The 16355-nt window shown below is 37.9% G+C and overlaps 1 protein-coding gene across 5 annotated transcripts in view; it reads right to left on the reverse strand.

Moving 5' to 3' along the window:
* The window catches only part of LOC111333327 (uncharacterized), a 25307-nt gene extending 8975 nt beyond the window's left edge, over positions 1-16332 (reverse strand). Inside the window, exons 1-6 of one of the 5 annotated variants that reach the window (XM_088745947.1) lie at positions 16281-16332; positions 5688-5738; positions 1322-1519; positions 914-1005; positions 430-509; positions 10-107 (exon numbers count right to left, since the gene is read on the reverse strand). In XM_088745947.1, coding sequence (XP_088602073.1) covers positions 10-107; positions 430-509; positions 914-1005; positions 1322-1519; positions 5688-5738; positions 16281-16317 — 556 coding nt within the window. In that variant the 5' untranslated portion in view covers positions 16318-16332. Of the gene's footprint in view, positions 1-9; positions 108-429; positions 510-913; positions 1006-1321; positions 1520-2785; positions 2933-5687; positions 5739-5879; positions 9374-11013; positions 11124-11154; positions 11236-16280 lie in introns of those variants that run through there. The other 4 variants (XM_022938873.2, XM_088745948.1, XM_022938870.2 and 1 more) reach the window with 4 other exon arrangements.
* Positions 16333-16355: the final 23 nt, after the last annotated feature.

Consider the following 16355-nt stretch of genomic DNA (forward strand, 5'->3'; position numbering starts at 1 on the left):
AAGAGATACCTTTCTTCTGAATCTCAATCTCCACTGCTATATAAAACAGGTTATGATCCTTTGAAAGCTCGTTATACTTCTCAAGCAGCAAACGGACAAGCTCCTTACTGAAGCAAAGACAAAATTGCAGCGCATGAGAAAAAGGTAAACGTAACATTTTGCAGCCAATGCAGAGTTAGAATCGAGTCTTATTCTGAAGTGGCTCGAAATAATTTACAGTACTTGGGCTATTATGGGTGGGTGCCACTTCCCTCTGCCAGTGGATGTCCAGTCCAGTTTCGAATTGGTAAGTGTAAAACCATAGCAACGATTTTATCTGTCTAAAAGTTTCCTTAAATTTCGGATTAAATTCTAATGACAATTTTCATTCACTGAAGTGAAAATTATGAGAGCCACCTTAAAATGCGTCGGTTCGTAATGACGATGTACCTTGTGGTCTGATTGGTGATTTCGATGCTTGTAATTTCTGTGTCAGGGTTAAGTCCAGGTGTGCGCACTTGCACGGTTCCCTAAAAATCATTTCAGAGTTTAATTCTATTGTCAGAGAGCGTGCTTCAGCAACAAATAGTACATCGGCCTAACGGTTCATTCCCACTAGCACTCATCCCAGTTTCTATAAAAGGAAGGAACAACGAATATTGCTTCTCCCTGATGAGAAAAAGTCCATCGTAAGTAAACTCTTGGAACTTTAGTAGACTTCCCTGTCAGTCCACGGATAATCATTTATGCTCCTGGGCGGCCATGGAGAGAGGCACTGTCAGAGCAAAGCGCATTGCTCAGAAATACAACACAGCAACATAGCGAATACTCGACACGGGCCTCCCGAGCCGAAGTTTAGCCTTCAGGCCCAAGCGTCTCCCACCTTTGTTCACCATCCAGCAGTATTTTTGTTATCAATGACGCAGTCATTCACCTTTTCTGGCTCAGACAACATCTCCTCTGTCTGTTCTTGAAGAACTCTCTGCGGTGTTTTCCTCTCCACCAGTTCCCTCTGCTGAGAAACCCCTGGAAGCAAAAGGCAAAAAGAGGAAAGGAATCAATAAGAGATTTTCTTTAAAAGTGACATCTGTATAAGAACATAGTGAGCCACACCGCCAAAGCATTGCCACGCCTCTTTAACTTTGTTTGGGGGACATGACGCTAGTTGGTTGCTATCGTCTCTCTGGCATTTCGCCCGGTTTACCAGTTTCTGCTACTCATATATACTCCTGGTGGAGAGATTCAGTCTAAAAGACAAATTTTCTTTAACATGAACAAAGCAGAAAGACCCGTCACCCCAGGGCTCAATGACATCAATCAACTATATTAACTACTGAGTTACCTTTCTCTACCGAATCGGACAACGCTTCTTTCAGTAAAATTTCATGCATGCCCGCGGGCCGGGCTGGAAGGGACCTCCTTTTAGGCCGTGGACTGCGAAACATTCTCTCATCTGGAATGGAGCCCCCGAACAGCTTGAGTTCGTGGACGGCTGTTAAGAGCTTATCACGTGATGTCGGGTTTGATACTCCGAGGCGATCTGGAAACAAAATAAGACATTGAAGGCATGAAAGTCAAAACTTTCTCTTTCCTCGAATAGCATTATGGAAAGTGATATGAGAGACCACGTTGCGGTACATACACATAGCGAATGCCGTTTGATCGATTGTGACCAGCGTACTGGCTTCACCTCATGCATTACGAGTAGAAGAAAAATTCAAGCCTACAATCGGCGTGCGTGCCGCAAGGGAGTCACGCACGCACGCACGGTTGAAAGGAGCCCTGCGTGTGTTCATTTTCTCCCCTCGCCCGATTATCTGAGAGCCACGCCGGCAAATATTTTAATCCTTCGACCAAAAAGTATGATAATGTGTAAATAAGGAGTTCTTAAAAGATGGAAGAAAGCTGTTGACACATAAATTCTTGTGGTCGGCCTCTCAAGGAGCCGTCTTATCTGATTAGACTCACGCTGCTCTCTTTCGCTATTCATTAATTCTGAGAACCTAAAACCTTCATAAAAATGCTATTTATTTTGGCAGACAACGCAGTGATTCTAAATAATGGCTCGAGGGACGATATCAAGCGAATTTAGCTTATGTCTAAGGCAGCTTAAAAATTATTTCTTCGGCATTTTACCATATGGTAATCTTTGAAATTAGAAAATCTCTTTGGAAGAAACTAATTTGTTCATTAATTTGATTTGACGTATCGAAAGCATATAAAAAAAACTATAGAAACAAGGCATAAGAATTAACTAATTAAGCTGAGTGTTTACAGTCGAAGAAGACTGAAGGCATTTTGAAACTATTTGAACCGAGGAACGACTTCAGGACCTCCTCGAGAGCTGTAGATAAATTTTAATTTTCCGAAAGTAACTCAGTAAAGCGTAGCGTGGGCGATAGCCATTCCTTATAACCCTTTTCGTTGTCGATTTAGAAGTCATTTTCACAAGTAGTCTAGAATGAAGCACTGAAAATGAAATACACAGGAACACCATGCAAAGAACACTGACGCCTTTGAAATAAACTTGATGGTCATAACGATTTGCCTTGCTCTGACAAGAAATCAACGATTGTTGATTCTAAAGTAAAACGTTTGCAAAACTCAAGGCAAGTCAAAACAAGAAATTTCGTGTGGATGCTTTTACAACGTGAAAAAGCTGTCACAATGAGATCGTTTTAAACAATGGTATTGTATGCCGGAAAACAAAATACCTCAATACATCTCGATGTCTTGATTTGATAGCATTCGGAAATCAAATTTTTAGTCAGGTACAGGGCAAGGTTATGGACCAAAGATTTCTTACCTTTCGTAATTCTGTAGTCAGAGAAGAAAACACTCATGTTTTATCCGTGAGAAGATAATTAGAAACAAGCGACCTTGGCCCGCAGATCTTTTTGCTGCTGAGATACTGAAAATATTTGTAATAGAATCCGTTCGGTAATCTGTCTCGAGAGAGACCACTAATCATCAACATAATTGATGGCAAAGGAATGTGTGTAGACATAAGGTGTGGGCAACGGTATACACAACCAGATTTAAAACGATCATATTTGATCTGTATTCGGTGACTTGAATTTAAACGGAGTGGGTACACGACTTTTGCACCCAAATGGCGCCCGTCCAAGGTGAAAAGTATTTGACAATTTTGTCAAGCTCAACAGTGCGTTTAAAAACATTTAGCGGTTCGTTGGGGGATTAGCACGTTAATCCTAAGACCCAACAAACGATGAATGATTCATTTGCGTTTTTCAACAAAGAATCGTGTGAAGATTGTTCAGAACGCGGTTGTTTTCTTGAGGTACATTCCGTATGATTTTAATGTTTTGAATATTTTGTTAGTTTCGGACATTCGAACGTCAAAAAAGTCACGGAATCAAGTGATCTTGTCAGTCAATAAGAAGGTTCAGTGGTGTTCAGTTTCAAATATAGATCACCTAATAAACACGACATAAAAAAGAAAGATTAAACCTCGGGGCAACATAATGTGATCTAGGCAAAAAAGAATTGTTTAAACCTTTTTGTTCCAATTCCTGCAATCAAGTAGGGGGGCCATCTTATGATAATCTAATTTTTGAAAGCGGACTCAGCCAATTGTCATTTGACTCCCATTTTCCTGTCTGCCCCTTTGACAAGAACACACAGTTCAACGCTACATTGTTACAGTTTCTACATGGAGGGTAATTCTTTTCTCGTCCAGTGCTTTTCTTCAATAAAATCGAGAGAAAGAAGAAATAGAAATGAAAAACTGAGAAGTAGTTTATACGAAAAAAAAAAATTGCATCTTTGACTTTAACTTTTCTTTCGGGGCCGAAAAAAAATTGTTTGAAAAAAAAAAAAAAAAAAAAAAAAAAAAAAAACCCTCTTCTGTCAAAATAAGAGTGAAATTAATTCATTTTAATGGGACAGTAGTGCACTATTGTGTAGTAAAAACCAACACGTATAAAATTTGGAACAAAACAAACGTAGCTAATAAAGGGAGATAAAAACCCACGGGTCAGTTTTGGCGCAGGCTTTTGAAGCGTGTTAACACTACCTACTCGGGTACTCGGGTTAGCCTGGGTCTTTACAGGGGTTGCCCCTCGGAAAAGGAGGCGAACTGGCCCGTCCTTTTTATAAGCAAATGTTCACAAACACTCGACTTCGCTTTTGGTATGATTGGAAGTTAAAAGTATCAGAATGGTCATATGTGACAGCTAGAGAGTTACATATACATCTCTAACTCTGATCACCGTTAAAATTTATTGCATCTTTTAAACTGAGGCTAGACTGGACGAGCGAACGAAAGTGATTGGATTTTAAGGAGCAACATATGCTAAAAAATGTGTAGCAAATGACACTTGGCCGTGTAACAGAGAGTGGTAAAATTTGCGAAACCCCGATTGGTGAAAACTACCAAAGTCCATTCTGATTAATTGGATACTGTGCGTTCACAATATTGTTGCATGGTTGACCACAAAAAATTCTTAATTAGAATGGGAGAGTTCATATTTCAACTTTGTCCGCCCTTTGGCAGGTAAGACCTTCACGGGCTGGCTTCACGAGCAAAATAAAGTAAAACAGTGTCTTAATTATTGGCCAACTGATAAAGCAAGAACTGTTCGCTTTGAAATCATAAAAGAATGGTGGTTATTCATCGCGTTGAATTTTACTTGCAAAAAAGTTTTACAAATTGACCAATTTGTCTCGCGATGTAGTGAGTTCATGTGGATCGTGTCGTTTTATTGAGTGAGTCACGTTCTGGGGCAGCATTTTCCTATCCAAATTAATTGCCCTTTTCAAATCATTCATAAATAGGTTTGTTGCGAGTAAGTCGGTTAGATAACGGAGCTCGTTTTAAATATTATTTTTTTTTTTTGTCATGGTCATTGCATTTTCTAAAGACCTCAATTTCATTGCGGTCTTCAAATCGGCCAAAAGGAAGGTTCCAAAATAACGCAAGCCAATATTTGGTGAGTTGAATATAAACTTTCGAACACTTGATAAATAACGCATATGAGTTTGATGAAGATTGATGGTTCAGCGCGTGACTCTGATGCGTAAGCGGCGGCGTTAAGATGGGTTTGTTTGCCGTTACGTCAGACTAAATTTCCTCTCTTTGGTTTACAAATTAAATATTTTGAAATCATATCCTATACGTGACCCAGTGCCTAACAATGTCGATAATCTCAATACGTCAATCTACTTGCACACATACGAAAAGTTGCAAAGTGATATAATAGGAAACTTTGCCAGATATGCGATTAAATTCCTATGCGCATTATCTCATAATGTCTATAAGAAAAACAAAACATTTTTACCAAAATACGCGAAAATTATAGTTGTTGAGTTTATTTATAGTAAGTCTTAGCGTGCTAGGATTAACTAGGTATTCTGCGACACGAATCGCGTGTTCGAATTGATTCAGATGAACGGTTTTCCGTGTGTTGGTAGTATTCAGAGGCGCACGTTTTCAGATTACATAAATAATTAAGAAGTTTAAAATTTGAGACGGCTTCCTAGAGATTTTTTAACGAATGGGTTTATGGTCTCTGACAGCGATTAGGCTTGAAAAAGTTTGGCCGGACATATCGTTGTTCAAGCTTTTAATTTGAACGTGGGGAAGTTTTGTTACCGAAAAAACCGCCATATTTTGCGCTAACAATACTGCCAAGATCATATTTAAACGAACGGTCGAACCAGACATAGATATTGTAACTAATACTTACCAAGATATTGACTTGTGATTTGTAGTAAAACTTTGCCATCTACTTTTTTATCTAAAGTAAGAAAAACAAAATTAAATAGTCAATTCCTAAATCGTTCAGAGTGCAGTAGTTAAAGTTCCATGCGAACTTGTTTGTATTAAGTTAAACGAGGCGAAGAAAGTGCGCTGCACATATAAACACCACTAGGCCTACCATGAAAATTCCTCCAAAGTTTTCCCAACCCTCTCTTCTTCAGCCATCTGCAGACATCTCGCTCATTCCATTTATTTACTGGATGTCTGTGGAGTCCTTTTTGCGAGAACATCGTTTCAAGAGCTACCTTGAAGTCTTGATATTACAAATTGTAATCCCGAAAACTTGCAAAGTTTTCGCTTTCAGTGCTGGTCTTTTCTAAACAAACTGAGCGTCACGCGTTCTTTTATGTACAGACATTCTTAGCCTTTCTTCGAAACAAAAGACTCCTTCAGCTCACGAGATCAAGAAAATTTGTTCCGTGTTTTATTCCTATGAGTAATCTCCACTGATCCTTTAAATGGTTCTGTCGAGTACAATTAAGAATTCACAATCTGCACCAAGTGAAAAGAACTTTGACTGATTTCTTAATCGGCTTGACAGCTACAAACAAAAGAACAAAGCCTTTCCTTTAATTGGCCAAAAAAAGACATCCGTATATTTGCTGATCCGCAGTGTTTGTGATTGTTTGATTTGCCTCGGGTATAATTTGAATTGCCGTGATACAGCATGTTTCATCAATATGTTACTATCATGCGTTGTTAAATCACGTTTAAAACAACGGCTGTTCCAAAATCCTGTCAAAGGAGGATCACCCTACTTGTATACACTTTCCTTGTTCTTGTAATCTTTCGTAACTTTAAGCAAACAAGTCATCGCCGTGTTTGTGAATCATTCGGCCACGTAACCTATGGCCTCACACTGGCGACACACGCTCTAGATGACGTCATTCTAGTCACCCGTATCGAGGTAATAAGCTCTAAACCAATTCTTATCTAGATTGAACAGAAGAACTCGAGGGTTTGAAGAGCAACTTAAAATGCCTGGGTGGTTTTAGTTGGATGTTTGATAGACTGAGTGGTGGAAAGGTTTTTATTTCAATAAAAATTCTTCGCATTGCGCGCGCCCATTTTGTAATGTAATTTATACAAGAAGGTTCAAAGGTTCGCAACGAAATACGAATTGCGGCAACGATCGACGAAATTTTTCTTTTTCTTTTTCCTATACAACAGTCAAGATATCACGTTTGATGCTACTTAAAACCAAATGAAAGTGAAACAAACAAAATCGCTTAGTGTAGACTTTGCACTCAAGATATTGCACTCCCTAGATAGTCACTCATGCTTAAAGTTACAAATTTACAGCCCTTTAAATACATATTTACAGTTATGGATTAGGATAAACAAATCGAAGAGAATAAGCTTTTAGGAATGGACGATCTAATAATTTGCTAAAGATTTCACGCGTAATTGATATCCACTCCAAACAAATAGAGTTACTTCAGATAGAATCATCCATCAATATTCTAAAAATGACAGTTCTGCTCAGGCATTTTTTCGAATGGTCAAACACTGCTGAGGTTTTCCATCCTCAGATTTAAAAGTTAGAAAATCTTAGAATTGATCTGAACAACATGATAAACACCTCGGTCGCTTTGACTCGTACGATCAAACTACACTTTTACAGTAGGTAAACAGTATTCATTTGAATGGTCAAACACTAAAGGTTTATCCAGTTACTTAAAAATTAGAAGAAAAAAAAAAACCTTGTACAGCACAATTAACAGTAGCATATGAAAGAACTGCCTTCCCTAAACTTGCAGACATAATGAGTTGGGTCACTTTTCCAGAACAACCGTTTATGATATTCCTTCGCCTCTCTTCCCCTTCCAATGTTGTCAATTGCCAACGTTTTGGTGTCATCTTGCACATCAATATTGAAAGGGTCAATGGCGGCACTAGGGGTTTTACTTAATCACGTTTCATTCGCAGACTAGAGAGCTAGAGCCGCAATGTTCAGCAAAATAAACAGTGCAATTTGAAGGTGAAGCACTGTAAATTTTATTTGAATGGTCACATCTTTGGATCTAACACCTTACTGAATTGGAACTAACAGCACAGCTTTTAAAATAAACAGTACCACGCCGGGATTTAAGTACAGCTTAGTGGCTTTCCCAGCACGGAATCGACGCCGTACACGACTTGAAGTTCATCCAAAGACTTGTTAACAATTTGGTAATAAACAGTACAACTCAATACTCAGTACAAAATGAAAGCGTTACTTGGTTAATAGCTTTCATCTCAACAGCCCCGCACTTTGTCTCTCTCTTGTACTGAACAATAGATTGCATTTCCCGTTAGTATATCGACGAACTAATCCACTTCGGTGCTTTGCTTACAATAAACCATGCAAGTTTGATCTCGATAATTACTGATCCCCATGAAATTCTATTGTTCTCTCTCTGCATTAAATCAACGATTGTAGTCTTTAAGATGACAAAACAACTGTATGAGGAAACGGAGGCGGTCCTTTTTGTTAGCAAGGAAATTATCAGGGGTAGTATAATTAAACGCGCTAAATAAGCATGCTGCAATATTAAAAAATATTGCAGTGTCCAGGCTGCAATATTAAAAATATTGCAGTGTGCAGGTTACAATTATTAAAATAATTGCAGCTTGTTTTAGGAAATTTAATGTATAAAGCGCACCAAAACTGATAGCTTACCGCATTGTCAACATTACCGTTTGCGTTTAACTCACGTTCATTGCAACTTAAGATTTGTTTCAAAGTGCCACTTTAATCAACTAAAACTTTCAAACACTGAAAATAAATACAATCAAGGAGACTGATAGTATGGAGCACAATCCCCTGATTGCATTAAGAAGTATTATATTCATCAGTTCATTTATAGGAAATAACAATTCTAGTGGAATTAGTGCTAACAACTACCGACTGATTACTACCCTCTTGATCACATTTTTCCGGACTTACTACTTTAACCTCTCGTGCAGTATAATTTTCCCCAGCACCGTTTTCGTCCTTTTTCTCTACATCAATTACAGCCTTTTTTGAAAGAGAACCCTACAAAATGTCGCCTGCTTCCCTTTTGAGTGCTGATGAGGTACATCTTATGCTCTGACACCATCGGAAGACCGCTGACAAGTCGTTTCTTGGATAAGTTGTTCTGAAACACTACCATCATACAACCGTGTAGCACAAGAACGCCTGAGAGAGTGATTAGTGTGGTGCCCCTCGATTTCCGCTGAAATATCTGCCTTCGTAGAGTTCTGTGTAATAAATAATCCTTCGTCTTCCGACGAATCCATCCTCTTTCTAAACCCAGGTTCGCACTGAGTAAAATGACTGAATTCTCTGGCTTATAAAGTATGCAAATTAGCAGTGTTACGCACCTTGCATGAATTAATTCCATCATTAGAACTGTTTTGAACAACTATAACAACGAGCTACAATAACAACCCGCGGCGCAATTAAAATCTAAGATATATTCATCACAACAAAGAACAATAGCGATGAGCATGACAATTATCACACATAGGTGCGACTAAAATCGAAGATCCAACACAGACACTGAACAATAGGATCTCATGGGGGTCAATAATTATAATAAATAATTACTTCGGCACATGGCGTTATGAGAAATATTGCAGCCAGCTGAGGCCTACGGCCTGGGCTGGCAGCAATATTCCTCAATAGTCCTAAGAAAGGCACACATTTGTCTTTAGCAGTGACTAATATTATTATCACTTGGTCGGGCATTGTTGCGCATTTTTCTGGCTAAAAAGAGATTTTGGCGGGCTAATAATATATTTTAGCGCGCTCGCACGCTCACGTAATTGTTCGGGCTGTTTCGATGTTTTTTTTTTTTTTTTTTTCCCTCAGTGGCTTCCAAAGTGATAATAATGGTGACGCAGTTTATGTTCTTGGACATAAATATGTTTTAGGCCCATCTCAGAGTCATTTTGACCTTCGTCAAATGGCTCAGGCTACGATGACTAGCTCTGAATCTGGCCCAAAACATATTCATGCCCGCGAACATTAACTCTATTGCTTTATCGATAACTCACGGCCACCGACAACAGTTATCAGTCAAGGCTATGTTAAACGACACATTATGACCTTTTCATTTTGGTTATCATAAATCACAAATGAGTGATTTTTATAATTTTACTAGCATAATAACCCAACAGGTTGACTCACTCTTCATTCTTAAGCCTCAAACTTGAGATCGAAAAGATAACGAAATGCTGGCCTCGCAATTCTATTTTTGCATCATAAAAAACAGCTGAAGGTGTCGTCAAATTAAAATCAAACCTTCCTTGGTCTGCTGCACTTTTTTCAATGCTGTCTGTCGATTTTTTTCGAAGCACATAGATGCGATTCATGCAAGCATTTTATCGCGAAAAACTACTTTATAGGTGAAAGCTATTGCATTACCTCAAAATATTTCTGTCATAAAGACTGTTTAAAACTGTTGCCTCTCATGGCTGATAAAAACAGGAAGTTGGTTAATTCTGAGCATAATTAAGCTTATTAACACACGCCGCCAATCTAAACGGACAAACAAATTGCTCTGAGCACACTAGTTGATTCACGCAAATTTGCCTTCAGTGTTTCAGTACTTTTGTCTAGCGAAACTGTATTTTTAGATTAAAGTAAGACTGGAGTAGTGAAATTAGAGGCTGCTTCCTCTCTTATTGATATTCTGTTTAGATCAACAAGTCTGAACTAGTTTGCTTTCGGAAAGATAAAAAAGGTTGTAAACGCACACTTGCATCTTAAGTACGACACAAATGAAGGTAACTTAACCATAGCAGAACCGATTTATATATGTCCAATATCTTGAGCAAGGGATATGTTTTACCAAGGGGGTCCCATCCCATACATCTATTCTTTTAGTTGACATGATGTTTACCTTATCCTAAGTGGAACTCAACGATCGATTCATTTGAATAATATTCATGATGCTTGCAATTCCTTTAATTGGGCCAAAAAAACTTCATCGACTCTAGCCTATAAACTGTAGCTTTGGGCTTTAGCTGAAAGGCGACCTTAGGAGACACTTCAAGGATTTAACAATATAACTATCGCGTTTAGTTGGTACAGCATTTGGCCGCAGAATCCGAAGGCCTGACCTCGAACCAGGCTTTCAAATTTTCTCTGTTAAACGCTCTCAAGAAATGTTAACCATTCTTCCATAGCCTTTTAAACTTTTTAAAAGTTCGAAACCTTTTCTTTACTTCTTCTGTGAGTTCAAGATTGTACGGTTAAACTATAACCTTACTCGTGAAGATACCTCGGTCTTTTTACCCTCGTCTTTTCTGCAATCCATCCTGATCAGTTAGAGCTGATTGCACCTACAGCCCTTTTATAAAGGGCACAATTTGATGCTAAAACCTTTGTAATTCTTGAAAAAGTAAACACTAATAAAACTCACCGAGAAGCACGCGAATGGTGCACAGTCGGCAAAGCAAAAGTTTGCTTTAGTACTTTGTTTGTCGACGATATACGCACGGTCAGCCATGCAATAAATCATTTACCATCAGTTTGCGTCGACAAGTGTCCAGTTTGCATTATCATAATCCATGCTGATATCAGTTTTGATCATGATAAGTTGCCGCTTAAAAGCACATCCATATTATATCAATACTCTATGTAGCAACTTTTTCTTTCAAGTGTTATCTAGATGTAGAAACAAATTCTCTTCAGTGGTCTACAAGGAAATGCTAAATAGCTGGAGGGAAATTCTAGTAAGATCCTAAAAGCGTGAAGTCGATTAACCAAAATGTTCAAATGGAAAGTATCCTAAGTTCCTTCTCCGTTAATGTTTTATAATCTGAGTGACATCTCTAGACAACAGTCGACAAAATGCAGTTCAACCCCGCCCTCCGCATCCTCTTGATGCAGCCGCTAGAGATAAATTGATTGCTAAGGATGTTGATGTTATCAAATCAATTGCAGCATTTTATAAATTATTGTACAAGTTCACCGGAAACCCAACATAGAACGTTTAATCCGGACAAATTTTCACATTAGACTTAAATTAATTTCTATGTAGATAACTCACATAATGAAGATTCCTGCATCTATTAATTAGTTAATGTGGTTTGGCAGGGGACGTTAAAGAACCCACTCACGAAATTACAGTGATGTGGTCTGGCCTGTTTACTGGGAATTGGGGGGGGGGGGGTGGGAGGGGGCATCTTCAAATAAGTTCCTTCGATTGTTTGTAAACTGCTGATACAATCCGGCCAAAGTCCCCCGAAAAGTGTTGTGATACAGATTTGATAATATCCACATGTTAATTTGCGCAATATAAATATTAAATTATTATTATTATTATTATTTTATCAATGTTTTAATTTAGTTTAATAGATCTTCCCTTAACGACCCGAAAATGATTGTCTATTAATGTGGGAAAATGGTGACCTTAAGATTTTTATCAAAATTTTAATTAGTTTATAGTTCAACCCTGACGACCTTAACATGACTACATAATGATGAATGAAAGAAAGGGGTAACATCAATGAGTAACGACCTATTTAAAGAGGTAAGTTTTGTCAACAGAATATCGTCTTTGAAGGTTTGTTTACAGAAATTAGTTTTAGCTCTTTGTTTAAGTCAACTTGCTTAACTACGTTTCAACCACAAAGAGCCAAAAGGTAGCATTTTTTTCCTTATCATATAAGGGGCAAAATTACTGAATTGTGATTGATCAAGACAGAGGGCATTTTTTCTTAATTTTTGTAATTGCCCCGGGCAAAATTACTTGAAAATGATTGGCTGAAAATCGCTTAGCAACGGCTGCCAAGGTAAAGAAATTTCTGTTTGTTTTGTAACAATGGCGTCCCGTTTTGAGCGAGATCAGTAAGAAAACATTTTGCCCCTTTATATTATAAACAAGTAATCACATCGTTCCTCGTAAAATTAAGGATTAATATCAGTTGTGTTTTCGGAAGTTGCAGAAATTGCCCTCGTCGCGCAATTTCCGCAACTTCCGAAAGCACGCGTGATATTAATCCTTAATTATACTCGGCCCCACGCGATTATCTATACTAATAACGCACTTCAGTCGAATTAAGAGGTTCTTAACATTAGGTTAGAATCGATGTTATTTAAATAGCGCATATAATGAATATTTTATCTATAAAGAGTTTATGTTTCGTAGACCAACCCTTAAAGACCTCTACACAAATGAATAATGGTGAAAAAAAAAATGATAACAAAACACTACATATTATGAAAATTTCATCAACAATTTCAGTAATTCATTTTATACATTGACCCTTGACGATCTAAAAATAACCGTATAATAATGAATAGAAAAAAGTTTTAACATGAAATTAAATAAAAGGCAGGTTTATCAAGCTAGGTTTTATTAATAGGAATTCACATTATGATGGTTTTTTCTTTTTTTGAAGGATTGATGCTTTTTAGAGGAAATAAATGCTTGTTAATTTGTAATGACCAACATGCTCAACTATTATTCTTTTGTACTTTGAACCTAAGACACAACAATTTCTTGTGTATTCGAGCCTTCATGTCAGAGCATCACCACAATTCTTCGTCAAATTAAAGAGGTTACACTCTTAAATTGCCTTTTTGTTAGTTTAGGGCGGAATCTTGTTTCCCAAAGGTTTCACTGTATCAAAGGTTTCACTATATCAATTCTTTATTCTTTTCACTAAGTGTTTATTTGGTAAACAACCACGTACTGAAAGAAATTGAACCAGTTCAAAGTTTTGCATTTCAATAAGCCGTTTGATTTTCCATGACTGCAAACTTTGTACACGTCACTTTACAACCACTGAATAGCTGCATAACTTGTTGAAGTATACTCACTAGTACCAACTACGGTTACAAATCAGACGATTTCAAACTTTCCGGACTTTAACTGACCCAAAATAAATGAGGGAGCACATAAAAACCCATTCAAAGTACGGCTTTGTTTTTTTGTCGGCTTGACGTAAATGGCTGACAATACCTATAATATATCAAATCTTGGTGGGGTATATTCAATATAGAAGCGTATCAAAACATATTGGGTTTATCGCATGTTAAATAGGTGTATATTGATAACTTAGATTCTGGCTGTGAAAATCAAAACTCGACGGCAACCATTATCAAATCAAGGCTTTGTTGGATGGTTTTTTTTTTCCAAAGAATAAACCATTGACTCGATTCAGGTGGTGACGGCAAACGAATTGGTAGATAAAGATTCATTGACGGTTTGCAAAACCGCAAAGATCTTACACCAAGAGCATTGATAATTGATGCTGACTCATCGCCGTCAATTAGATGAATCATCTCCCCTCTAAATATTATTTATAAAACCGAGACTGTTCGCCGATAGGCGTAACGGTGAATAAATAATGCTTTTGCTTTTTAACGGTGAATAATAATGCTTTTGCAGCAACCGAGAACAAAATGTGGCTAAAGAATTTGCTGATGTTTCTTCTAACAGATCATAACATTGAAAAGCCGCTCCTCTTGGTCAAATAAACGTTTGACCATATGTCCATCTGTGATGCAGGGTAGTACCGTATTTTCAGGGCCACTCAAGTCAGAATTGTTTGCATTTACAAGTGTAACTAACTTAGTGATAATGGACAACGCCTCCACCTCCACTGAGATCTTCTACAGCAAAGAGCAGCTTAGCATCAGAGATCGAAAGATTACGTAACCTTTGTTTAGCCGGTCAGGTTAGCGGCTATGTGTGCGCTAAAGCGGTGAGGCAGTTTCATCACTTGGCGCACACACAGCTGTATAAAGCGAAAACAGAACCACAAGGTTCGCAGGTAACATTTGCAAAGACTCGCCTAAATGCAAGTGTTATGTTAGTACTTTATGGCGTTTAGGTTTATTAAGTAACGGGGTGCGGTAGAAGGGCCAGTTCTCTGTAAGCTGTCTTTTGCAGCTTGCTCTCCAATTGATACTGAGCTAAACTTATTATTCTGTGTCATGGAATGATGTTCCGATTGTATCAAAATTTAATGTCGGAGCTGCTTGTGTTTATCCTACACCGTCTCGTCAGCCTTTTTTTCTTTAACAGATCCAAAACCCGCACAATCCAACGAGCTCCGCCGCAACAAGTGTAGTTTCCCAATTCATATATATTGAGTAATTTAACGAGTCAAAACATGTAGTTACTATGATGAAGAACTTATCATGAATTTAACAAACTCCGCGGCAGCAGGCGAAGTTTTCCAGCTTAAAAATAACCTGAAGATGGTCAAAACTTATGATTATCATGATCACAACCACATTTTGCTCCAAAGGTGTCTCTGGGTTTTAGTTTCATGAAAACACAAAGATAACATCCTGAATTCCTTAGAGTCACGACGAAGATTTCTACTTTTTTGCACTCTCTTGAGGAGGAATGGTTAATACGCGTGAATTTTGACCATTTAGCCACAATTTTTTTGAGGGAAATATCTACGTCACAAAGGGTTCTTCTCGTATCACAAATATTTGACTCACTTAAATAACGGAACTGCAAAACCACAAAAGCCAACTAATACTCAATGACCGACTGCGAAAGCTGATCGGATGACATCCCTGCCAATATATGGTTTTAGTACTTTTAAAAAGCATTCACTTCTATACCCTACTGCTATGCCCGTTTCGTGTACAGTTCCTAAGGTGAAAGTTGAAACAATGGTTGACACAAAGTGTGATTACGACTCACAAAGATCGCCTCGATCGTTCAGCAAGCATTTGATCATTCTTTACAATGAAGTTGCATTACTTTGCAGTCTAGCTGATTGGGTTTAGCTTGTTTTTTGAATTGCCTGTTCGTTGCTGCGTATGATACATAATTGAAAGGTTTTGTCACCGAAATTCTAGCATATGTTCATCGCCACATAAATTCCCTTTCGACAACCACCAATCATCACTTGTTCACACAGCATCGCTTACGCATTTGAAAACATAATTGGCAACTATGGCCATCTGCACTTAGTTCTAAGGGATTCAATAATCGCTAAACAATCAGCCGATTAATATTTACTTAATGAAACGTAGTGGTGTATATTGTAACATCGAACTGGTTTTGTTTGAAGATTGACAGAGAAAATGTATTTCGTATCGGGCACTAATCGCTTTCAATCTACACAGAATTTGACCTTTTAAGGAGCAAACCTCTAATTGCTAGCGGTGCTCGCATTTGAAAACAAATTAAACAGTTGTACTTGGACCACTTAGAACACTGACTTAGATTATCTTGGCAATAGCTGTTCAGTGTTTTAGCAAATTGTGAACAGTCTTATTCATATGTGCTAACCCGAGCTCTTTGAACTGCCAATTTTTTCAAACTATACGTGTACCATTAATTTCCCTGAGTCGTTATCTTAGAGCGAAGGTTAATCAGTATAGTATGATACGATGAAGTGACTATTAAACATCCTCCGTTCCTTGTTTGCATGGCGTGAGTTATATAATCTTCCTAGTTAAAGCATGCTACAGAACATGTATGTCTTTCAGAACAATGGGGGGCATCCATTAATACCTCATAACACTAATAAAAGGTTAATCGATAAGAATCGATATCTTGTAACATACAACCTGGCCGTTTGTGACAAGTATCTTTTCCAGTAGCCATGGATTCGATCTCTTCAACGATGACTCTTCTTTGTGGCA

This window comes from Stylophora pistillata, chromosome 14 (genome assembly GCF_964205215.1).
Source record: "Stylophora pistillata chromosome 14, jaStyPist1.2, whole genome shotgun sequence".
NCBI classification, from domain to species: domain Eukaryota; kingdom Metazoa; phylum Cnidaria; class Anthozoa; order Scleractinia; family Pocilloporidae; genus Stylophora; species Stylophora pistillata.